Source organism: Erpetoichthys calabaricus, chromosome 5 (genome assembly GCF_900747795.2).
Source record: "Erpetoichthys calabaricus chromosome 5, fErpCal1.3, whole genome shotgun sequence".
NCBI lineage: Eukaryota > Metazoa > Chordata > Cladistia > Polypteriformes > Polypteridae > Erpetoichthys > Erpetoichthys calabaricus.
In genome coordinates, this window is record NC_041398.2 from 246,250,654 (window position 1) to 246,275,240 (window position 24,587).

General features: G+C 41.6%; 1 protein-coding gene across 1 annotated transcript in view; it reads left to right on the forward strand.

Moving 5' to 3' along the window:
* Positions 1–24,587, forward strand: part of hhip (hedgehog interacting protein) — a 206,521-nt gene that overhangs the window by 67,216 nt on the left and 114,718 nt on the right. The window contains exons 5-6 of the mRNA XM_028802729.2: positions 15,792–15,943; positions 23,830–24,003. Of these exons, the coding sequence (XP_028658562.2) occupies positions 15,792–15,943; positions 23,830–24,003 (326 nt within the window). The remainder of the gene's footprint in view (positions 1–15,791; positions 15,944–23,829; positions 24,004–24,587) is intronic.

Below are 24,587 nucleotides of genomic sequence, written 5' to 3' on the forward strand. Positions count from 1 at the left end.
CTGGTCCCAATTGCACTTCCGGGTGTGGCTGAAGATTTGTCCAGTCGGGCTGTGGAATCCACGCAGCACCCCCTAGCGGCCACCCCAGCTCCCAACAGGGCTGTGAAGGACTCCATCTCCCATGGTGCCCTGCGGGAAGTTGGGGAATCATCGGCGGCCAGGGAGGCTGCCACCAAGCGTCCCGGGGGAGGTACTGAGCTGTTCATGGTTGCTCCCTCGGAACATATGCAGCAGGGGCATCCCGGCCGTCCATCACAGGGCATAGTGAAAATGTTTATTTTGTGATTAAAGTGGAATTTCAGGTTTAATCTCGAAATGTCCACTTTAACCTTGTAGTTTACCATTAAAGCAGACCGTCGTAAACATCATCTTCAAACCGACTCAGTTGTTAATCGCTACGAGCTTCTGGGGCTTCCTTCTGACCTGACAGCAGCAATCGCCACACAGCACACATTACATTTATGATATTCCAGCTCTCTGCACATTTAGAATCCTTAGATTTATACTTGACTAGCAAAATACCCGCGCTTCGCAGCGGCGAAGTACTGCTTTAACATTTTTATTAAGAAGAAAAGTAAACCTTTTTAAACTGAGGGAAAATATACCAATAATTATTTGTTAAGGATCTCTTTGTATACCACGTTGTCAGTTTGGCCCTCCGGTTGTAATGGCTCTAAAAAGGCGAGCTTCAAAAAGGTGACCTCAATTGAGCGCGGCGAATAAAGGCGTTCGTAGATAATTTAGTTCAAATGGCTCTGGAATACGTGAAGAGCAACAAAGGTGCAGATCAACTCGTAGTCGAAGGCTACACATTCAGAAAGGAGAAAACTATCAACGAGAAACACATCTGGAAATGCACTGAATATAGGATTGGAAAATGTTCGTCTCGCTGTCATACCAAAAATGGATCCTTGCTGGGAGCGTGTCATCCAACTATCTGGAGATTTATCGAAGGCCTTAAGAAAGAGCAGAGCCTTACTGAGCTGCGTCTTGAACACCTCGTTGCAGGTCAGCCTATTCCAACGCCAAGGAAGACCTACAGAGACACTTTGGAGCGAATTAAATCAATTATCCTTGATTATGCTAATAGACCGCATCTCGAATATCTATGTGGCATTGCTCATAATCTACACCTTCAAGTGTAGCACAACAATGAGTAAGAGCAGAAAACAATGAAATATAGAGAGCTTTAGAAATAGTTCGTTAGAAGTTCATGCATTAATTTGCTGGAGTATGTGAATTTCCCCTTGGGATTAATAAAGTATCTATCTATCTATCTATCTATCTATCTATCTATCTATCTATCTATCTATCTATCTATCTATCTATCTATCTATCTATCTATCTATCTATATTATATAGTGCCTTTCACATCTATCTATCTATCTATCTATCTATCTATATTATATAGTGCCTTTCTCATCTATCTATCTATCTATCTATCTATCTATCTATCTATTATATAGTGCCTTTCACATCTATCTATCTATATTATATAGTGCCTTTCACATCTATCTATCTATCTATCTATCTATCTATCTATCTATCTATCTATATTATATAGTGCCTTTCACATCTATCTATCTATCTATATTATATAGTGCCTTTCACATCTATCTATCTATCTCTATCTATCTATCTATCTATCTATTATATAGTGCCTTTCACATCTATCTATCTATCTATCTATCTATCTATCTATCTATCTATCTATCTATATTATATAGTGCCTTTCACATCTATCTATCTGTATCTATCTATGTATCTATCTATCTATCTATTATATAGTGCCTTTCACATCTATCTATCTATCTATCTATCTATCTATCTATCTATCTATCTATCTATCTATCTATATTATATAGTGCCTTTCACATCTATCTATCTATCTATATTATATAGTGCCTTTCACATCTATCTATCTATCTATCTATCTATCTATCTATCTATCTATCTATCTATTATATAGTGCCTTTCATATCTATCTATCTATCTATCTATCTATCTATCTATCTATCTATCTATCTATCTATCTATTATATAGTGCCTTTCACATCTATCTATCTATAGTGCCTTTCACATCTATCTATCTATATTATATAGTGCCTTTCACATCTATCTATCTATCTATCTATCTATCTATCTATCTATCTATCTATCTATCTATCTATTATATAGTGCCTTTCACATCTATCTATCTATCTATCTATCTAATTAATTGGATGTTTTAATATTCTTGCTTTCGCCTTTTTATACTTTCAATCATTGCCTTTATCTAATAAATTTTCTGTAATAATTTTGTTGCATGTGCCTTTATTCGCCGCGCCCAATTGAGGTCGCCCTTTTGAAGCTCGCGTTTTTGTGCGCGCCCTTATTGAAGCATACCGGTTGTAATATGACCAAGCTGTGCGCTGAGCTTACTCTCGAGCATGCAATGTACAGTTGGCCATGTGAAAAGTGATCTCGCCTCAAATCAATGCCAACCTTTTGTAGGGTCTGTCCCTGAGACTTATTAATTGTCATTGTGAAGCAGAGCCTTACTGGAAATTGGATGCGTTTGAATTGAAATGGGTTTCATCGATAACTTCGCATCCAGTGCCCAGAGTCCATATTTGCAGTGTTGGCCCTTCTTTCTTTATCAAGACCTCTGCAGTTCACCCTGGCAGGCTGGCAATCAACTTCTGGGCCAAATCCTGACTGATGGCAGCTGCCCATTCTTGCAGAATCAGAATTGATGGGTTTTTGTTTGCCCACCCGCCTCTTGAGGATTGACCATAAGTTCTCAATGGGATTAAAGGTCTGGGGAGTTTCTTGGCTATGGACCCCAAATATAGATGTTTTGCTTAGTTGTCACTTTTGCCTTATGGCCCGGTGCTCCATCATGCTGGAAAAGGCATTGTGGGTCACCAAACTGTTCTTGGATGACTGCATGCATTACAAAATACATTCCAAAGGAAGGTGCACTATAAACACTAACGCTGAAGTCTTGGATGATTACTTACATTTCATCCTGTCTTAGACGGGTAGCACATTTAGTCCACCTTAACAAAAGGACAAGTTTCGGTCTTTCTGTCTGGCTGCTGTGACTCTGTCATTCCAACAGATGGTGCTTCACAAACATTTGTAGTAATAAAATGCATAGAAGTTGTCATTCCAACAGGTGGCACACCACAAGCATTAACACTGCTTTTATGAATCCCAAACCAAATGGCATATTACAGAGATACATGCATTGCATTTGTAATTCTAATACACTTCATTACTGCAAAGGTTTCTGATGTGCCATCTGTTGGAATGACAAATTTCATGACTACATGCATTACAAAATGTATTCCATTCCTGTGGTCTACGTTGATTATTTTGGTTTCAACCCATCTTAAATGGGCAGCACAGCTAGTTTCTATTAATTACTTAAGTATTATGGGGTTTTTTTTGGAATGCTATAGCTTTCTGTTTTACATCCACTTTGTCACTGTTGGAATTTATTTGCTTCTTTTTCTGAAATCACTTTGTTTTGTGATACTGTTGTTATGCTGTCACCATGGTAATCGGGTCAGAGGTCGTGACACGAGAGGTTTGCAGTGTTAAGGTACAAGGGTCACACCATTCACTTTAATCACTGGCTCTTAGCACTCTCACTCTTTTTTATTATTTTGTATTTGATGAAAGATCGGCTCAAATTCCTGGTTTTAAAACTTAGCGTGTTTCCTGACTTGCGTTTCATCTTCTGATCGTCACATCAAATTATTAAGCTTAAGACAGACAGGCGTGCCACGTGTATGGAATATCATTGCTAAAATCTCATCCTTCCTCAATCACTGCCGCTGTCACCCTTACTCAAGTCAAGTCAAGTGACATTACTGTCATAGCATCCATACACCATATTGCGGCATCCAGTGGCTCTAATTCATAAACACAGGACAAGTGCAAGATGGGTAAAGAACTCTGCTACACTAGAAATAGATAAATAAATACAGAAATAATAGGTACGTAAATAGATAGTGTAGCCAGCAGGGGGCGCTGCAGCACCCCTAACTCCCAACACAAGTTCCAGCGTTATTTCAAAGTTTAATCCCATGAACTCCTTGTTCGCAAAGGTTTCAAAGAATACAATTTAAACTCGCCACAGTCGTTCCTCTGCTTCGCCAGCCAAGCTTCGCCCACCTCCACCCGACTCTGGCTCTCTGTACTGAAGCTGGCTGCTCCTTTTTATATAAAACCCAGTGTCCTGAGATTGTGGCTCAGGAGTACTTCTGGGTAAGGTTGAAACCCCACAAAGTAAAGTTCCCTAATCAAATCAGCAACCAGCAGGACTGATCCGAAGAACTACAGCTCCCATCAACCCCTGTGGGTATCCGTGGAGATACCATAACCCAGGGATGCTGCCACCTAGTGCGTTGGGGGAGACAGTAACTTGCAGAAATTATCCTTCCCTGGCATTCTGTCATACTGGCCTCTCGGCCGGATAGGGATCCTGGTTCAGGTCTGGTTGGGATGCCAGTCCTTGCTTGACATGCCCCACAATAGTAATAATTTGAAATAGACAGTAATACACAAATAATATCAAAAACTAATAACAGGGAAAAAAAACAACTAGTTACAAGTGTGACAAACGTACTGCATATAAATAAAGTTTTAGGAGCTGATCTGGGGGTCGGGGGCATCACGGCCCCCAAATGTACTGCATATAAATAAACTACTAGGAGCCGATCTAGGGGCCGGGGGCTTGGGGGGTGTGAATAGAGTTCAGGCTCCAGACCGCCAAGTTGTTGCAGAACCCGGCAGAGCTGGTTTGGATGCTACGGTAGCTTCTGCGTGATGATAGTGAGATAAAGAGACCATGGGAGAGGTGGGAGTGTCCCTACACAGTTCTTAGGGTGGTGGGGGTCCCAAAGGTCTTTTGTGCTGTGTGCACTCTTCACTATCTATCATTGTTGAGAACCCTAGTGGCTGGACCAGGCCAAGAGGACTCCCACATAACAGATAGATGGTCATTTCCAGGGCCGCGTATCTGCTTGGCTGGTAGTGTGGGTTTGCCAACCACGATCTTGAGCTGCTTCGTCATGTGGTGGGTGCAGCGATGCGCTGCATCAGTTTAAGGTCCCCAACCTGACCACTTGACCTGCTCTATCCATTGTAGGACCCTATGGACAGGGACACCAAACCACATGGTGATGCGGCTGGGCAGGACGTTCTCAATAGTGGCCCATGTAAAATATGGTGAGAGTGGGGGGGCATAGGCTTGCCTTCTATATGCCCCCGATAGGCAGTGGAGATGCTGCTGTGTCTTCTTGGCTTCGGAGGTGGTGTTAATCGACCATCCATCCATCCATTTTCCAACCCGCTGAATCTGAACACAGGGTCATGGGGGTCTGCCGGAGCCAATCCCAGCCAACACAGGGCACAAGGCAGGAACCAATCCCGGGCAGGGTGCCAACCCACCGCAGGACACACACAAACACACCCACACACCAAGCACACACTAGGGCCAATTTAGAAGGTTAGGTTTAACTGTCAGGTGCACACCCAGGAATTTGGTGCTATTGACCACCCGCAGAGTCGTCGATGTGCAGTGGGCTGTGGACAACCTTGAGCTCACCAAGACAGGAAGTGAGGCGACATCCAGGTGTGACGTACCGAGCAGCCAGTTGTTTTATTTTAGCCAGGATTCACTGGCCGGGGTTCAAATTAACGTGTTACGTCGGTTTTGTTCATTCTTGATTCTTTTATCTGTGGTATTTTTACTTTTGTCGATGATGTGCATTATTCTTTGATTTTGATTTTGATTACGCACGTAGGCTACCCATGTTACATTCCATGTGTTTTGTTGGTGGTCCCCCACTGCCAGGAACTGCCCTATACATCTGGAGGGTCTCCCACAGTTCCAGGTGGTTCATTTTGAAAGCGCTAAGGAGCTTGTTAATGGATTCTCTTTTGGGATTGTGTTTGCTTCCGAATGTCTTATTGTTTCATTCAACTCCTTTTGGCCTTTTGTGCTCCACGAAGCTTTTTTGGTGTGACACCTTCTTCTTCTTCTTCTTCTTCCTCCTCCTCCGAAGGGCCCTGAGTTGCCTCAAAAGCTTGCATATTGTAATCTCTTCAGTCAGCCAATTAAAGAGCTCATTTGGCTTGACTTCTCATTGCATCCATAACGGCTACCACGGTACAACACTCTCGTATTATTACTATGGGCTTAACATTGTACAGGGTGCGCACAAAGTCCGTATACTCCTATCTTTAGGAGCATTTACAGGAATAACCATGGCAATTTGGTTCCTGTGGATATCAGCCCAAGTCTTCCCGGTATCTCAAGGTGTGTTTCCGACATCCGGTCTGGTGCTGACACCTGCTGCCGCTCAAGAAATCGCAACAACTTGGCGGTTGTTCCAAGACGAAGCGATGGGCGACACAAGTGTTTTCACGATCGAGGAGCGTTTGGTGGCCACTGTGTGGGTTTATGAGCGGCCTGTTACTGGGAAATCAATCAAAAATGTCATGGATTACTTTGTTGTGCGTTTTGGGAAGGCATCGCCGACAAAGAGGACGTTGTTGCAGTGGGAGAAGAAGGCTTTTGCAACAGGCAGCCTCCGAGATGCGCCGCGAAGTGGAAGACCATCCACAAGGCATGAAACATGTGCAGATGTGGCAGAGTCTGTCCAACGATCCCCAATGAAATCCACTCGTAAACGTGCTGCTGAGTTGGGAATAGCAGAATCGACAATGCGAAAACACATCAAACAGGACTTGCAAATAAAATGTTGGCGTCCATTGCACGTTAACGAGTTATCAGATGCCGACTTGGACAGACGTCAGGAAGCTTGTGATCTGATGCTGCACCAATTTCCAACAAATGCTGAGAAGGAAAAGGTTTTGTTCTCTGACGAGTGCGCGATTTATCGCAGCTCCCGCAATCGAAACGTGTTTTTCTGGGGAAAAGAAAATCCACATTTCTTTGAAGAAATTGAGCATTACCCACCACACGTGATGATCTGGGCCGGAATGACAGCACAGCATTTGTTTGGCCCTTATGTTTTTGATGGTTCTGTTAACCAAATCAGTTATCTGGAAATGCTGAATGGTTGGCTCATCCCACAACTGAGAAGCCAGGGCGTCCTTGACAGTGTTTGGTTTCAACAAGACGGGGCACCTGCCCATTTCGCAATCACCATGCGTGATCGCCTCAACAAAGTTTTTGGGAATCGTTGGATCGGACAAGGATCAAACAGCAGTCCCGCTCCTCTTCCGTGGCCTCCGAGAAGCCCTGATCTCACAACTCCAGATAATGCACTCTGGGGGTTTATCAAAGAAGACGTGTGGAAGCGCCGTTATTCATCGAACGATGAACTGAAACACGCGGTTCGCGCAGTGTTCCAGAAAGTCACCCCGCAAATGTTGCGGAACATGAGCAGGAGAACCTGGCGGCGCGTTCGGCTATGCAGAAATCATGGAGGGACCCATACAGATGTTTTGGATTCCTAAGAGGTAACCTTTAGCTTTCAAAATCCTCCAAAAGATAGGGGTATACGGACTTTGTGCGTACCCTGTACAGCAGATCTTTACGCATCACACTGAGGCTGACTCGGGCTTCACCGTATTTACAAAGAATCGTGAGTCACGCCTGGAGGTCAATCGGGTTCTGTTGGAACTGTCAGCCTCTTGGATTAATGGAGCATCCTTTGAATAATAGTTGGTGCTGCGTTGTCACCTGCTGCACAGCTGCACCCGGGTCCCGATCCGGGTGGTTCACATTGTGGTGGGCGTGGCACTGCCCTGTAATCAGCGCCAGCTCCCCACTATGTCTCTCTGTCTCTGTGTACCGATTGAGATTTGGTCTTGGTGTCAAAAGGGGAAACTTTCATTGTCTGATGGCACCACAGTTACTTTGGGAGAGGAGTATTGGGTGCTTTTCGGGGTCCTCCTCCATAATGTTTGCAACAAGGACACCTTTGTCTTTGATCTCCCCCTCTGCTCCACAGTTGAAAGTCACAAATCCAACATGGCAGACTTTCATTTAAGGGGATTTCCAGGCATTTCGGTCACACCAACACTTATTCTAATTTATCAACCCATTTCAAGACCCCATAATGTTTGGACACAGCAATGGCAGGTCTGTTAAAGCCATTGTCATCTTTAGTCCCTTGTCACATGTCCCAGCATGCAATGATGGCTTGAAGTCTGTGATTCACAGACATCACCAGGTGCTTAGGGTTCTTCTCTGGTGATGCAGCCATCCTGCTTGTTTTCGGGGGCTTGTCTCCTTAAGTTTTCTCTTCAGCATATGGAAGGCCTGCTCATTTGGATTTAAATCAGGTGACTGGCTTGGCCATTCTAGAATCTTCCATTTCTTTACCTTTTTGTGGCCTCACCAGTGTGTTTGGCTCATCATCTTGTTGGAGGATGAAGTGCCGTCCACTGAGTTTGGTGGCATCTACTGGAACTCGAGCAGATCAGATGTTTTCACACACCTCAGCAGTTCCATCACCAATGAAGAGAAGTGTGACAGGACCTGTGGCACTCATAACCCCCCAAGCACTGCCATGTTTAACAGATGAGGTGGTCTGCTTTAGCAGTTCCTCTTCGTCTCCACACTTTGCTCTCGCCATCACTCTGATTCAGGAAGTTCATCTTTGTCTCCTTGGTCCACAAGATCTTTTCCCAGAATTCTGCAGGCTCTTTGAAGTCACAAATTGTAATCTGGCCGTCCTGTTTTCGTGGTCTCCATCTCACAGTGTGGCCTCTGTGTTTCGGTTCATGACGTCTTCTGCTGATAGTCCACATCAGACCCCTGATGACTGCTTCTGGTCTGTCAGATAGACGTTTGGGGTCTTTTTCTTGACCATAGTGAAGATTCTTCTGCTCTCAGCAGTGGAGGTCTTCCTTGGCCTACTAGTCCCTTTGTGATCACTGAGCCCACCAGTGTGTTTTTTCTCCTTCATGAGAGTCCAGACAGTTGATTTTGGTTGTCCTAAGGTGTCACCGATGTCTCCGATGGTTTGATTCTCGTGTTTCAGCCTCATGATGGCTTCTTTGTCTTTCACTGGCACAGCTCTTGTCCTCATGTTCAACAATGGCAGCTACGGACTCCAAAGGGTAGAAAGAAGCCGAGGGGTCGGATGAAGCCAGGAAACCCACCTGGGATGCCAATTGTCCCAAACATTGTGGTGCCCTGAATTAAAAAAGTGTTGTGTGACCGACATGTCTGCAGATCCTCTTCAATGAAAGTCTGCACTTTAATCACAAGGTCTGAAGTGTTGTGTTTGTGATGTTAAACTGTGGAGCAGAGGGGGACATCAAGAACGAATGTGTCATTGTCTCCAACATTGTAAACTGAGAAAGAGTGACAGATACACTTGTTTATAGTGGCAGTGAAGTGTGGTGATGGGTACCAAAGGGTAGAAACAAGCCGAAGAATTGAATGAAGCCCTGAAACCCACCAGAGGTGTCACAAACGTCTGTGTCACCAAACATTATGGGGGACCATGTAGATAAAGTGTTGTGTGAATGTAATGTGTGCCAATCCCCCCCTAAATGAAAGTCTGCAGCGTTTGATTTGTCATTTTAAACTGTCGGAGCACATCACGGAACAATGGGGTCTTTGCCCCCAGACATTACGGAGGGCACTGTACCTCTTCCTTTTTCTAATTGATCTTCTCCATGTGTGTATTAAATTTGTGGAATCAATGAAAAAATCTGACCGCACCAAATAAGTTATCATCAGTTTAACAAATTAACGTCGGCACTTAAAGACCACTGGGGTGGGTGGAGGTACCACCTTCGATAGCCATTGTTGTTGTCGATTGTGCAGATAATGAAATGTCAGCTGTTCTGACTGTAGTCGTGAAGTCACAGGGAACGCCGTGACTGCCGCACATGGAGGGCGTCCCGGCCAGGACATGAGAACACGGCCCGTGTGCTGTGAGTTTGGAACAACGGCTACACGCCATCACACTTGTAATAAAAAAAGAAAAAATGTTTTCCAAGATGTTAGCCACTGATTCTGTGGAAGTGTTGGTGTGGTTTGCTCATCCAGCTTCTCGGCTGCACTTGTTTATCATGTCTGTCGAGCCGCCTGCCTGCTTGGCACCCACCGCTCATGAAGCCACCACATTCTGATGCTGGCTGACAAAGTGAACGTGTTAGCCTCAAATCCAATGACGTCAACACGTCAGTAAGTCAGAGGCCTGCGTTCAGATACACTTGCAGTGGTTTGTTTCTGTTACAAGAATCCAATCTTAGTATTGTTAAAAAAAAAAAAAGCATCAATAATATTTTCAAGATGCTGCTGGAATTCCAAAACATTGGCACACAGAGATGGCACTATTGTCAGCGGCGCAGCAAGCATCACTTAAAGAAAAAACAGTTAGAATGTATGTCTTGTCGGGCTGAAAAAAAAAGGAACTTCAGAAATTTGACAAACGAGAGGAGGCCCTTCAGCCAACCAGGCTGCATACGTGTGCCAAGTTCAAGGCACCCTCCTTGTATAGCAACATTATCAGTGGCGTGGATGGCATCAACAATTGGCTGGACTGCTCTCATAACACAGAAACAGCGAAGGTAAACCAGAAAGGCGATTTGGGAATCACGCGGTGACCTCACAGCTGAGGCCATACAGCACATTTGCAGTGGCTTATGGGTAGGTCAAACATGGCACAGTCTAGTTGAGGCCAAGGCCCGATGATAGAGAGATGAATATGAAAGGTGCTATAAACATGATAGATAGGTCACACCTTATCTATCTATCTATCTATCTATCTATCTATCTATCTATCTATCTATCTATCTATCTATCTATCATGTAAAGTGCTATATACATAATAGATAGATATGAAAGGCACTATACAATAGATAGATATGTAAGGTGCTATATATGTAATAGATACAGTAGATATGAAAGGTGCTATATAATAGATATGTAAGGTTCTATCTATCTATCTATCTATCTATCTATCTATCTATCTATCTGTCTTTTATGTAAAGTGCTATATACATAATAGATAGATATGAAAGGCGCTATATACATCTTTACATAAGAGATAGATACAGTGGTGTGAAAAACTATTTGCCCCCTTCCTGATTTCTTATTCTTTTGCATGTTTGTCACACAAAATGTTTCTGATCATCAAACACATTTAACCATTAGTCAAATATAACACAAGTAAACACAAAATGCAGTTTGTAAATGGTGGTTTTTATTATTTAGGGAGAAAAAAAATCCAAACCTACATGGCCCTGTGTGAAAAAGTAATTGCCCCCTGAACCTAATAACTGGTTGGGGCCACCCTTAGCAGCAATAACTGCAATCAAGCGTTTGCGATAACTTGCAATGAGTCTTTTACAGCGCTCTGGAGGAATTTTGGCCCACTCATCTTTGCAAAAATTGTTGTAATTCAGCTTTATTTGAGGGTTTTCTAGCATGAACCGCCTTTTTTAAGGTCATGCCATAGCATCTCAATTGGATTCAGGTCAGGACTTTGACTAGGCCACTCCAAAGTCTTCATTTAGTTTTTCTTCAGCCATTCAGAGGTGGATTTGCTGGTGTGTTTTGGGTCATTGACCTGTTGCAGCACCCAAGATCGCTTCAGCTTGAGTTGACGAACAGATGGCCGGACATTCTCCTTCAGGATTTTTTTGGTAGACAGTAGAATTCATGGTTCCATCTATCACAGCAAGCCTTCCAGGTCCTGAAGCAGCAAAACAACCCCAGACCATCACACTACCACCACCATATTTTACTGTTGGTATGATGTTCTTTTTCTGAAATGCTGTGTTCCTTTTACGCCAGATGTAACGGGACATTTGCCTTCCAAAAAGTTCAACTTTTGACTCATCAGTCCACAAGGTATTTTCCCAAAAGTCTTGGCAATCATTGAGATGTTTCTTAGCAAAATTGAGACGAGCCCTAATGTTCTTTTTGCTTAACAGTGGTTTGCGTCTTGGAAATCTGCCATGCAGGCCGTTTTTGCCCAGTCTCTTTCTTATGGTGGAGTCGTGAACACTGACGTTAATTGAGGCAAGTGAGGCCTGCAGTTCTTTAGACGTTGTCCTGGGGTCTTTTGTGACCTCTCGGATGAGTCGTCTCTGCGCTCTTGGGGTAATTTTGGTCGGCCGGGCCACTCCTGGGAAGGTTCACCACTGTTCCATGTTTTTGCCATTTGTGGATAATGGCTCTCACTGTGGTTCGCTGGAGTCCCAAAGCTTTAGAAATGGCTTTATAACCTTTACCAGACTGATAGATCTCAATTACTTCTGTTCTCATTTGTTCCTGAATTTCTTTGGATCTTGGCATGATGTCTAGCTTTTGAGGTGCTTTTGGTCTACTTCTCTGTGTCATGCAGCTCCTATTTAAGTGATTTCTTGATTGAAACAGGTGTGGAAGTAATCAGGCCTGGGGGTGGCTACGGAAATTGAACTCAGGTGTGATACACCACAGTTAGGTTATTTTTTAACAAGGGGGCAATTACTTTTTCACACAGGGCCATGTAGGTTTGGATTTTTTTTCTCCCTAAATAATAAACACCATCATTTAAAAACTGCATTTTGTGTTTACTTGTGTTATATTTGACTAATGGTTAAATGTGTTTGATGATCAGAAACATTTTGTGTGACAAACATGCAAAAGAATAAGAAATCAGGAAGGGGGGCAAATAGTTTTTCACACCACTGTAGGTAGATAGATAGATAGATAGATAGATAGATAGATAGATAGATAGATAGATAGCACCTTACATATCTATCTACCTATCTCTTATGTATATAGCACCTTACATATCTATCTATCTATCATATAGTGCCTTTCACATCTATCTATCTATCTATCTATCTATCTATCTATCTATCTATCTATCTATCTCTTATGTAAAGTGCTATATACATAATAGATAGATATGAAAGGCACTATATAATAGATAGATATGTAAGGTGCTATATATGTAATAGATACAGTAGATATGAAAGGTGCTATATAATAGATATGTAAGGTTCTATCTATCTATCTATCTATCTATCTATCTATCTATCTATCTATCTATCTATCTGTCTTTTATGTAAAGTGCTATATACATAATAGATAGATATGAAAGGCACTATATACATCTTTACATAAGAGATAGATAGATAGATAGATAGATAGATAGATAGATAGATAGATAGATAGATAGCACCTTACATATCTATCTACCTATCTCTTATGTATATAGCACCTTACATATCTATCTATCTATCATATAGTGCCTTTCACATCTATCTATCTATCTATCTATCTATCTATCTATCTATCTATCTATCTCTTATGTAAAGTGCTATATACATAAAAGATAGATATGAAAAGCACTATATAATAGATATGTAAGGTGCTATCTATCATATAGTGCCTTTTACATCTATCTATCTCTTATGTAAAGTGCTATATACATAACAGATAGATATGAAAGGCACTATATAATAGATAGATATGTAAGGTGCTATATATGTAATAGATAGATATGAAAGGCACTATATAATAGATATGTAAGGTGCTAAATACATAATAGATAGACAGATATGAAAGGCACTATATAATAGATAGATAGATATGTAAGGTGCTATATACATAAGAGATAGGTAGGTAGATAGATATGTAAGGTGCTATCTATCTCTTATGTAAGGTGCTATATCACATAGTAGACAGATATGAAAGGCACTATATAATAGATTTGTAAGGTGCTATCAATCTATCTATCTATCTGTCTGTCTTTTATGTAAAGTGCTATATACATAATAGATGGATATGAAAGGCACTATATAATAGATAGATAGATAGATAGATATGTAAGGTGCTATATACATAAGAGATAGGTAGATAGATATGTAAAGTGCTATCTATCTATCTATCTATCTATCTATCTATCTATCTCTTATGTAAAGTGCTATATACATAATAGATAGATAGATATGAAAGGCACTATATAATAGATATGAAAGGTGCTATATACATAATAGATAGATAGATATGAAAGGCATTATATAATAGATAGGTAGATGGCACAGCACAGTGTAGTTGAAGTCAAGGAACAATGATAGACAGATAGATAGATATGTAAGGCACTGTAAACATAGATTTGAAAGGTGCTATATACATAATAAATAGATATGAAAGATACTATATACATGATAGACAGATGGATAGGTAGATACGTAAGGCTCTATAAACATAATAGACAGATAGACAGATGGTACAGCACAGCCTAGTTGAAGCCAAGGCCCAACAAACACAGACACAGGAGTGCACCATTGCTGAACAATGCACCACAGTGAGATTTCTTTGGACACAAGGAGTGAAACGTGCAGAAATAAACTGAAGGATGTTGGCTTGTGCAGATCATCCATCTTGATAAATAAGATAGAGCATGGGAAAGGCGCTATATAAATAAAATGTATTATTATTATTATTATTATAGATAAATGTGAAATGCACCATATAACAGACAGATAGATCTAGTGTCTTTCACATGTCTGTCTGTCCATTGCCTTTCACATCTATCTATCTAACTATCTGTCTGTCTGTCTATCTGTCTGTCATCGCTCGAGCCACTAAATGACGTCTCCTTCCGGAAGTCCCGGGGTTTTACTGGCAGGCTGGACCTGAGGGCGCGGGGTCAAATGCTCTCACTGGGCACAAAGTCAGCAGCAGCGCCCCCTCTCGTTTCGTCTGAGGCTCGACTGAGCCAGCGAGGTGGGGGTGAGGGGGGGTCTTCTACAGGCAGGTATTAACGTTGCGAAACCTCAGCTAATCTTTTGGATGTTTCGGTCTCTTTCGGTGACGTCTTCACATTAAATCTTCCTCTTTCATCGCTGACAAGGTGGCCAGGGGACGGGGTGTCCGCCCTGACTAAGACGTAACTGTGTACGGTGTGTTCTGCCAAGGTCTTCCTTCTAATCGACCCTTTAAAGTCAGGCCAATGAAAAGTCCGAGGTGTGACGGGCTATGAGTGACTGCACGCTTCTGCCTGAAATGTAAGTTCCCAGCACGCGTTCCAAATGGACTTTGAAACACAAAAAGCCAAACGTTCTCTTCATTCCACTGCACTCTTTGAAGAGGGGGGGGGGGGCTGAAATGATTGCAATGCCCAGGGACTGAAACGATATAGCTGCTTATTAGTTAACTATGATGAGCAGACCACCAGAGTAGTGACAACTGATGCAGCTGCCTCCAGGCTAAAACAAAGGTTCGCCGATTACACAAGCAATTTCGCTGTTTTCTAAACATGTTGCCAAGACAGTGGGAGCTGGCAGCCGAACCTCATGCTTTACGTTTCTATTTTTATTGATTTCTTTATTTATTTTGCAGATTAGAAGTCACCGAAGATTCTGGAGTTTTTGTGTGTGTGTGTGTGTGTGTGTGTCGTCTATGAACTCCGAGCTTCCTCATAAATTCCTTTAGGCACTCAAACGTGTATTCATGGATACCTTATCCGAAAAGATTACAAACACAAATCACCCCGACAATGGGGCCGTTAAGCGGCCGCACTCTCACACGGGCGCGCTGCGCAATTGTGCCTACGCCGGCTACCCCATGAGAAGGATTGATGCAGCAGTCAAGCAGAAGAAAGGGGAAAAAGGGCCAGGTTGAGAATAGATTATCTAAAGAGAGTTAAAAAAAGAAAAAAGGGGGAGCCGGAGAGCGGGGGTGGGGCTGGTGGGAGATGGTGAGGTGGGGGGGGCGGGGGTCTTTAGTCTCATTTGGGTTTTCAGCTGCTGCACAGTAAAGAAGATAATTAACTTTGCAATTCTTTGTGTTTTTCATTTGACTGCAGGGAGGAGATGAAAGAGGACTTTTAAGCCTTGCATTCCATCCCAATTATAAGAAAAATGGAAAGCTCTACGTCTCCTATACCACCAACCAAGAGAGGTGGGCCATGGGACCGCACGACCACATTCTTAGAGTTGTGGAATACACGGTGTCCAGGTACACGAACATTTGCTGCACTTTATTACATTAGCTATCCCTTTGCTGAATGCCAAAATGTCTCCTCAGCCCGAGTCACAGGGCATAATGTCAGGTGGTGATGGGGCAATCGTTAGGTTTCACTTTTGGATGTGTAATGTTTCCGAAGTTCCTGCTTCTTTCCATTCCAATTGCTTTGCCCACATTTATTTCTGCACCAGCTTCCCCACACCCCTGCTCAGGAAAAGTGGGCTTGAAAAATGGATGGATGGATGGATGGATAAGGGATTTATCAGTCCTATAAAGAAAGTATTCACACAGAGTGATCTTGGGCTTTTACTGTTGTGGTGCACCTGTCCGACAGTAACAACCCTTGGGCTGCTATGATTCACCACATTTGGAAGTTTCCATGTTTTATTGTTATACAACATATAATCCCGGGGGATTGAATTTGGCTTTTTGATCAACTAGAAAAAGTCTCGTTAAAGTCAATGCCAGCAGCCATAATGCCACCTGCACTTCAGATCAGGCCATTCACCTGAAGCTTCCATCTATTGGATTGTATTTTGTATTGTGTGCAGAAATAAAACACATTGCATTTGTCATTCCAACAGATGGTGCATCACAAACATTAACACTGCTTATATAATAATAATAATTCATTACATTTATATAGCGCATTCTTAGTACTCAAAGCGCTATCCACACAGGGAGGAACCATATATACGAATTCCTTACTAAATAAATAATAATAATACATTTTATAATGGCACATAATGCAGATGTACGCATTGCATTTGTCATTCCAACAGATGGTGCATCACAAACATTAACACTGGTTATATGAATTCCTTAACAAATAATAATAATAATAATACATTTTATAATGGCACATAGCAGAGACTTGCGCATTGCATTTGTCATTTCAAAAGATGGAGCATCAGAAAGATTTGTAGTAACAAGTTGCATTATTACAAATGTTTATGATTCTCCATCTGTTCGAATGACAAATGTAATGCGCAAGTCTCTGCTATGTGCCACTCTAAAATGTATTATTATTATTATTATTATTTGTTAAGGAATTAATATAAGCAGTGTTAACGTTTGTGATGCACCATCTGTTGGAATGACAAATGCAATACGTACATCTGCATTATGTGCTATTATAAAATGTATTATTATTATTTATTTAGTAAGGAATTCATATATATGGTTCCTCCCTGTGTGGATAGCGCTTTGAGTCCTAAGAATGCACTATATAAATGTAATGAATTATTATTATTATATAAGCAGTGTTAATGTTTGTGATGCACCATTTGTTGGAATGACAAATGCAATGCATACGTCTGCATTATGTGCCATTATAAAATGTATTATTATTATTTATTTAGTAAGGAATTCATAAAAGCAGTGTTAATGTTTGTGCCAGCATCCCGCTCCCTTTGTGACAGATAGGGGGCACCACTGAGTCCCAAACCCTGGAATGTGCCATTATAAAATGTATTATTTTTATTATTTATTTAGTAAGGAATTCATGAAAGCAGTGTTAATATTTGTGCCAGCGTCCCCTCCCTTTGTCCCAGAGCCACTCCCATTATAAAATGTATTATTATTATTTGGTAGGGAATTCATGAAAGCAGTGTTAAAAATTTTGATGTTCCATCTGTTGGAATGACAAATGCAATGTATATGTCTCCATTATGTGCCATTATAAAATGTATTATTATTATTATTATTATTATTAGGTAAGGAGTTCATAAAAACAGTGTTAATATTTGTGATACGCCATCTGTTGGAATGACAAATGCAATGCATATGTCTCAGTTACATGACGTTATAAAATGTAGTATTATTAGTATTATTAGGTAGGGAATTCATAAAAAGACTGTTAATATTTGTGATGCGCCATTTGTTAGAATGACAAATGCAACACATATGTCTCCATTATGTGTAGGAAGTGCAAATTTAACACAAATTTTAAGGGAAAGTGTTGCTAACAGAGTGCAGCAACATGCGTGCACCAGCATCCCCTCCCTTTTTCCCAAAGCCTCTCCCATTATAAAAAGTATTATTATTATTTGGTAGGGAATTCATAAAAGCAGTGTTAAAAAATTTGATGTTCCATCTGTTGGAATGACAAATGCAATGCATATGTCTCCATTATGTGCCATTATAAAATTTATTATTATTATTATTATTAGGTAAGGAATTCATAAAACAGTGTTAATATTTGTGATGCGCCATCTGTTAGAATGACAAATGCAATACGTATGGCTCCGTTATGTGTAGGAAGTGCAAATTTAACACAAATTTTAATGGAAAGTGTTGCTAACAGGTTGCAGCAACATGCATGCACCAGCATCCCCTCCCTTTTTCCCAAAGCTGGTCCCATTATGAAAAGTATTATTATTATTTGGTAGGGAATTCATAAAAGCAGTGTTAAATATTTGATGTTCCATCTTTTCGAATGACAAATGCAATGCATATGTCTCCATTATGTGCCATTATAAAATGTATTATTATTATTATTATTTTTATTATTTGTTAAGGAATTCATGAAAGCATCTGTTGGAATGACAAATGCAATGCATATGTCTCTGTTATATGCCATTTGGTCTGAGATTTGTATTGGATTTAGCAGGTTGAAGAGTTTTAAGTTTGTTTGAGCAATATGCCATAATACACTGAATCCATCAATCTTCATGTTACATAGTATCATTATTAGAATTCAGCATCACAAGATTCATAAAAGTGTACTGTAAGTAAATCATTAGAATAAACTCCAGTTCATGTGTAGAGTAAAATTTAAAGTACAAGCAGATACAAATCTGCAGTGCTGGCAGACACTAGGGGGCGCTTGGAAAACTCTAGACAAGAAGAATCAGTCAGTCTGCTCCTTCACCACAGTGGGGTTGTAAGCTGTCAGTCCACCCATCCATCTCATGAGGTGAACACGGACATACGAGTGAATCGCAACTGCAGCCGTCGGGAAGCTGAATACTGCACAATTTGGAATTCTTTGTTGTAGACGATAAGGTCACATCCATTATTCTTGCCTTAAAAATCAGAGCTTTCACATTCGTCTGGAGCAAAGTAAGCCGAAACAACAGACTAATGGAGGCATTGTTTGTTGAGGGTCTGGTTTAATTACTTCAAACGGTGCCCAAGCGATCCAGTCGAGTTGGGGTACTTCAGTAAGCACTTGTGCAACAATGAAGACACTTGGAGAGACTGATAAAGAAGAATGGCTTCAGGATTTAGAAGTGCGGGCCAATAATTGCTTTCTTTGGTTGGGTTTGAGAAGGTCTTGAGACCCCTTTTCTTTCTGCACAAATTACTTTGCTGTTAATTTAACTTGAAATGGAAACATTTGCCATTTTTACCCATTACTCTGCCATTTTAGCCCACTGACCCACACGTGACTATCCATAATGAAAGAGTGAAAACATGTTTTCAGAAAGGTTTGCAGATTTATTAAAATTGCAAAACTGTAATCTTTCATTCATAGACGTATTCAGACCCTTGAGTCAGTTCTTTGTAGGCACCCCTTTGGCAGGAATTCCAGCTTTAAACCTTCTTGGCATCAGGTCTCTACAAGCTTTACACACCTGGATTTAAGCAATTCTTCCCATTCTTCCTCACAGATACTCTCAAGCTCCATTAGATTGGACTGGAAATGTCACTTAACTGCCATCTTCGCGTCTCTACACACATGTTAAATGGAGTTTAAGTCCGCACCACTCAATGGCAGACACAGATTTGACCTAGACCCCAGCGTTGTCTTGGCTGGTATGCTTGGGGTCATTGTTGTGCTGAAAAGTGAAACGTCACCCCAGTCTGCAGTGGCATGCACTCTGGAGCAGGTTCTCTTCAAGGACCCCTCTGAGATGGGTTGCATTCATCCTCCCCTCAATTCTGAGCAGTGTCCCTGTCCCCATACCCCCATAACATGATGGCGCCACTACCATGCTTCATCATAGGGAAGAGTATTAGGCTGGTGATGAGCAGAGCTGGGTTCTGCCCACCCATAGGAGTTCTGCCCACAGAGTTCAATTTTAGTTCAACCAGATCAGAGAGTCCCAATGGATTATCATTACACTTTTAACCCATCTGGCCACTCCACCATTAATGCTTGATTGATGGAGTGCTGCTGTGATGGATTTCCTTCTGAAAGGTTCACGCACGTCAGCAGAGTAACCATTGAGATCTTGGTCAACACTCTCTGACCAAGACCATTCTTTCCCGGTTTCTCAGTTGGGCTGGACTGTCAACTCTATGAAGAGTCCAGATGGTTCTAGATTTCCAGAGGTCTACAGAGACTTCCTTGGTCTTGGTCCTTGGTGTGGATTGTGGGACCTTCTTCTACACAGGTACCACATGTGCCTTTCTAGATGATGTCCAATCAATTCAGTTGGCCAGAGGTGGACTCCAATCAAGTTCTAGAAGCATCTCAAGGTGGGGTGGGTCAAGCAAACAGGATGCACCTAAGCACAGTTTGGAGGGCCACAGCAAAAACGGTCTGTATTCTTCTAAGGAGGAGAGATTTCAGGTTGGGATTTTTAATGGATTTACAAACCGTTTCCGGTCACACGTTCTCACTTTATGAGTTATGGAGTGGAGACTTGGTGGGCCAAAATGGCAAATGTAAACATTTCCAATGAAATCTACGACTCAAGTGAAGGGGTCTGAAGACTTTCGGAATCTGCTGTAGCTACCCAGACATGAATACGAGGCTGTGGAGCAGCTTTGGTCACCGACATCTGTATACTTTGACATCTAATCACAAATCCATCCCCAGAGTTTTAAAAGTGCCTTGAGCATGGGAAAGGCGCTATAAAAATAAAATGTATTATTATTGTTATTAATGTTCAGCCTATTTCAGCTTTAGTTGGGTGGCTTCCTCAATAAGGTTTTGAGCTGATAAACACAAAGAATGTTGATTTATCCGCTAACACTTGACCCCCAGAACCTTCATGGATGGCGGATGTGATGGTGCACTGCCCTCATTCTGTGTCCGCCAATGACGGTGCTCTTCCATATAAGTCTTGATTATGTCTGTTCTCTTCAAGCAGCAGATGGTCTTTCTGTAATCAAGACCTGCTCACCCGTCCATTATCAGATCCGGTCCTTCCCTTCCTGCCAAGTTACATTAATTGGCTAACGATGGCCAATAGAAGGTGTCATTTTGCTTGAACACCATTTATTGGCTAACATTGGTCAATACAAGGTGTCATTTTGCTTGAACTCCATTTATTGGCTAACGTTGGCCAATAGAAAGTTTTATTTTACGTGAACACCATTTCTTGGCTAACGTTGGCCAATAGAAGGTGTCATTTTGCTTGAACTCTGTTTATTGGCTAATGTTGGCCAATAGAAGGTGTCATTTTGCTTGAACTCCGTTTATTGGCTAACGTTGGCCAATAGAAGGTGTCATTTTGCTTGAACTCCATTTATTGGCTAACGTTGGCCAATAGAAGGTAACGTTTTGCTTCACTTCTCATTGTCCCCTGTGTACAGTCAGCCCAGTGTTGCCCAATTGGGTCATTTTTTTGATTGTCATTTATGGAAAAAAAATTGGCTTTGACGGGTTGCAGTCTTTTGGGTTACATTTTTTAAAAAACAGTGAGGTATTTTGAGCCATTCAAAACCCCCCCAATATATTTTATTTGTTTTTCATCAATTTGGCACCCCTTCTGCTGCTAATTGACACTTTTATCTGTTCTTTACCATTGTAACCCCCCCCCCCCCAGTGTATTATGGTATATACCCATTCTATCACTCTGAAATATCTCTCTGAAGACCCCCCCACACACAACTTAGGCTTTGTTATGTACCTAGTCCTCTCACTCAGACACTAACCACACTTGTTATACATTTTTTAGAAACCAGGCAGGCCTGAATCGGCCCTTGTATCCTTATTTTCCATATCCGTGGATTCACCTTACCACGAATCAAAAATATTGAAAAAAAAAATCTAGAAACATCCAAAAATCAAAATATGATTTTCCCACACACCAAGCTGACAGGTGCAGTAATGACAGCTCCACAAAAAGGAAAATTCAGGGTGCCAACCAGGTCATCCTGTTTAATGTCTGAAAGTCCAACCAAAAACAAACAACCTTGGGTGTAGGAACACTCCAAATACTCAGATAAGGAATACACAACATAAACTGGCTGGTAAGCCACTGGTTTGCGATTAGTTTGTCAGGAGCTCCGACTGGTGGGTAGCTCTTTGCCCAAAGTGACTCCTTCCAGAAAGCCCAAGCTTTTATGGATTGTGAACTGGAAAGGGGCGGAGCCAGTCGCCTTCACTGGGTGTTTTCTCAGCACTGTGGAGAGAGAGAGAGAGAGAGAGAGAGATGATAATGTTAGTGATGGCACGGCCTCTCGTGTCTGTTCTTAATGCATTACATACTTCAACAGACCCTGTGAGGATGTCATACGATGCACAAGTGTGGCCAGTTGAACAAAGTGATGTGTCAGCCTACTCTGCTGTAGCCTCCTGCCGTTACAGCCATCCTCAGTCTCTCTCCAGCACTCATTGTTTGAGCATTGCTCACTATGTGTCTTCTTTATTCCTATAGATAGATATTATGCTGTGGTGGGTTGGCACCCTGCCCGGGATTGATTCCTGCCTTGTGCCCTGTGTTGGCTGGGATTGGCTCCAGCAGACCCCCGTGACCCTGTGTTCAGATTCAGCGGGTTGGAAAATGGATGGATGGATAGATATTATGAAAGGCACTATATAATAGATAGATAGATGTGAAAGGCACTATATAATAGATAGATAGATATTATGAAAGGCACTATATAATAGATAGATAGATAGATAGATAGATGTGAAAGGCACTATATAATAGATAGATAGATAGATAGATAGATAGATAGATAGATAGATAGATAGATAGATAGATAGATAGATAGATAGATAGATAGATAGATCATAAGAAAGGCACTATATAATGGATAGATAGAAATAAAAGGCACAATATAATAGATAGTGTGAAAGGCACTATAAAATGAACAGATAAATAGAAAGTTTTAAAGGCATTATATAATAGCTAGAAGGTGTGAAAGGCACCATAGCTCCACAGATCACTATATATATATATATATATATATATATATATATATATAGCAGTGGTAGCACTGCTGCCTTGCAGTTAGGAGACCTGAGGTTCGCTTCCCGGGTCCTCCCTGCTTGGAGTTTGCATGTTCTCCCCGTGTCTGCGTGGGTTTCCTTCCACAGTCCAAAGACATGCAGGTTAGGTGGATTGGCGATTCTAAATTGTCCCTGGTGTGTGTGTGTGTGTGTGTGCGCCCTGTGGTGGGCTGGGATTTGCTCCAGCAGACCCCCATGACCCTGTAGTTAGGATATAGCGGGTTGGATAATGGATGGATGGATAGATAGAAATGAAAGGCACTGTATAATAGACAGATAGAAATAGAAGGCAATACAGTATATAATAGATGGATAGATAGTGTCAAAGGCACTATAAATGGATATATAGAAAGTTTGAAAGGCATTATATAATAGATAGATAGATAGATATGTAAGACACTATATATGTAAAAGATAGATAGGTAGATGGAGATGTAAGGTGCTATATATGTAATAGATAGTATGAAAGGCACTATATAATAGATAAATAGTGTCAAAGGCACTTTATAATGGATAGATACATAGAAATGAAAGATACTATAGATAGATAGATAGATCCCTCTGACGTCCTGTGACTGTCGGAGTTTCTCCATTCCTGCCCGTCCCCTCACTGTGCTCTTTCCTTTTTAAGAATCCCCGCCCTGATCAGTTTTATTAGAAAGATCAACAAAGTTCTCTGCTTGACATGTGTGCTCCTTTGATTGCTAAAGCCTCCTAAATTCCTCTCTGCATTCCTTTGTGTTAGAAAAAATGTCAACCAGGTGGATCAAAGAACGATGAGAGTGCTGCTGGAGGTAGCGGAGCTGCACAGAAAGCACCTGGGTGGACAGCTGCTCTTTGGCCCGGATGGCTTCCTGCATATTTTCCTTGGTGATGGGATGATCACTCTTGATGACATGGAAGAGATGGACGGATTAAGGTAAGCAAGTTACTGTACGTCCACTCCCTGAGCAAATTCTTGGGAACACAGCACTACTACTGTGTAGGACCTCCTTAAAAACGGGCTCAGTTCTTTGTGGCACAGAGTCTACAAGATGTTAGGGACATTCCTTTTGAGGTGATGCACTGTGAGGTGAAAGGTCAGGTCTGTAAGCCAGTGGTAAGACCAGCAATGCTATATGAAGATGAGACATGGGTAGTAAAGGGGGCACAGGAGAAGAAGTTGGCCGTGCCAGAAATGTGGATGTGGAGATGGATGTGTAGAGTTACAACAAAGGGCAGAATAAGAGATGAAACAATCAAAAGTGGGAGAAGACGTCTAAGAAAGTACAGGAAAGTAGGGTGAGGTGGTATGGACATGTGATGAGGAGAGACAAGGAATGATGTGGGCAAAAGACTGATGGGAATGGAAGTCCAGGGGAAAAGAAAGGGAGGGAGTCCAAAGTGGAGCTGGATGGAGAAAGCAGAAGAAGATGTGATGGAAAAGGGTCTGACCGGGGAGGAAGTGCAGAAGAAGATTGATCAAGCACATAGACCCTTCATGGACGAGGAAGAAGAAGTTGA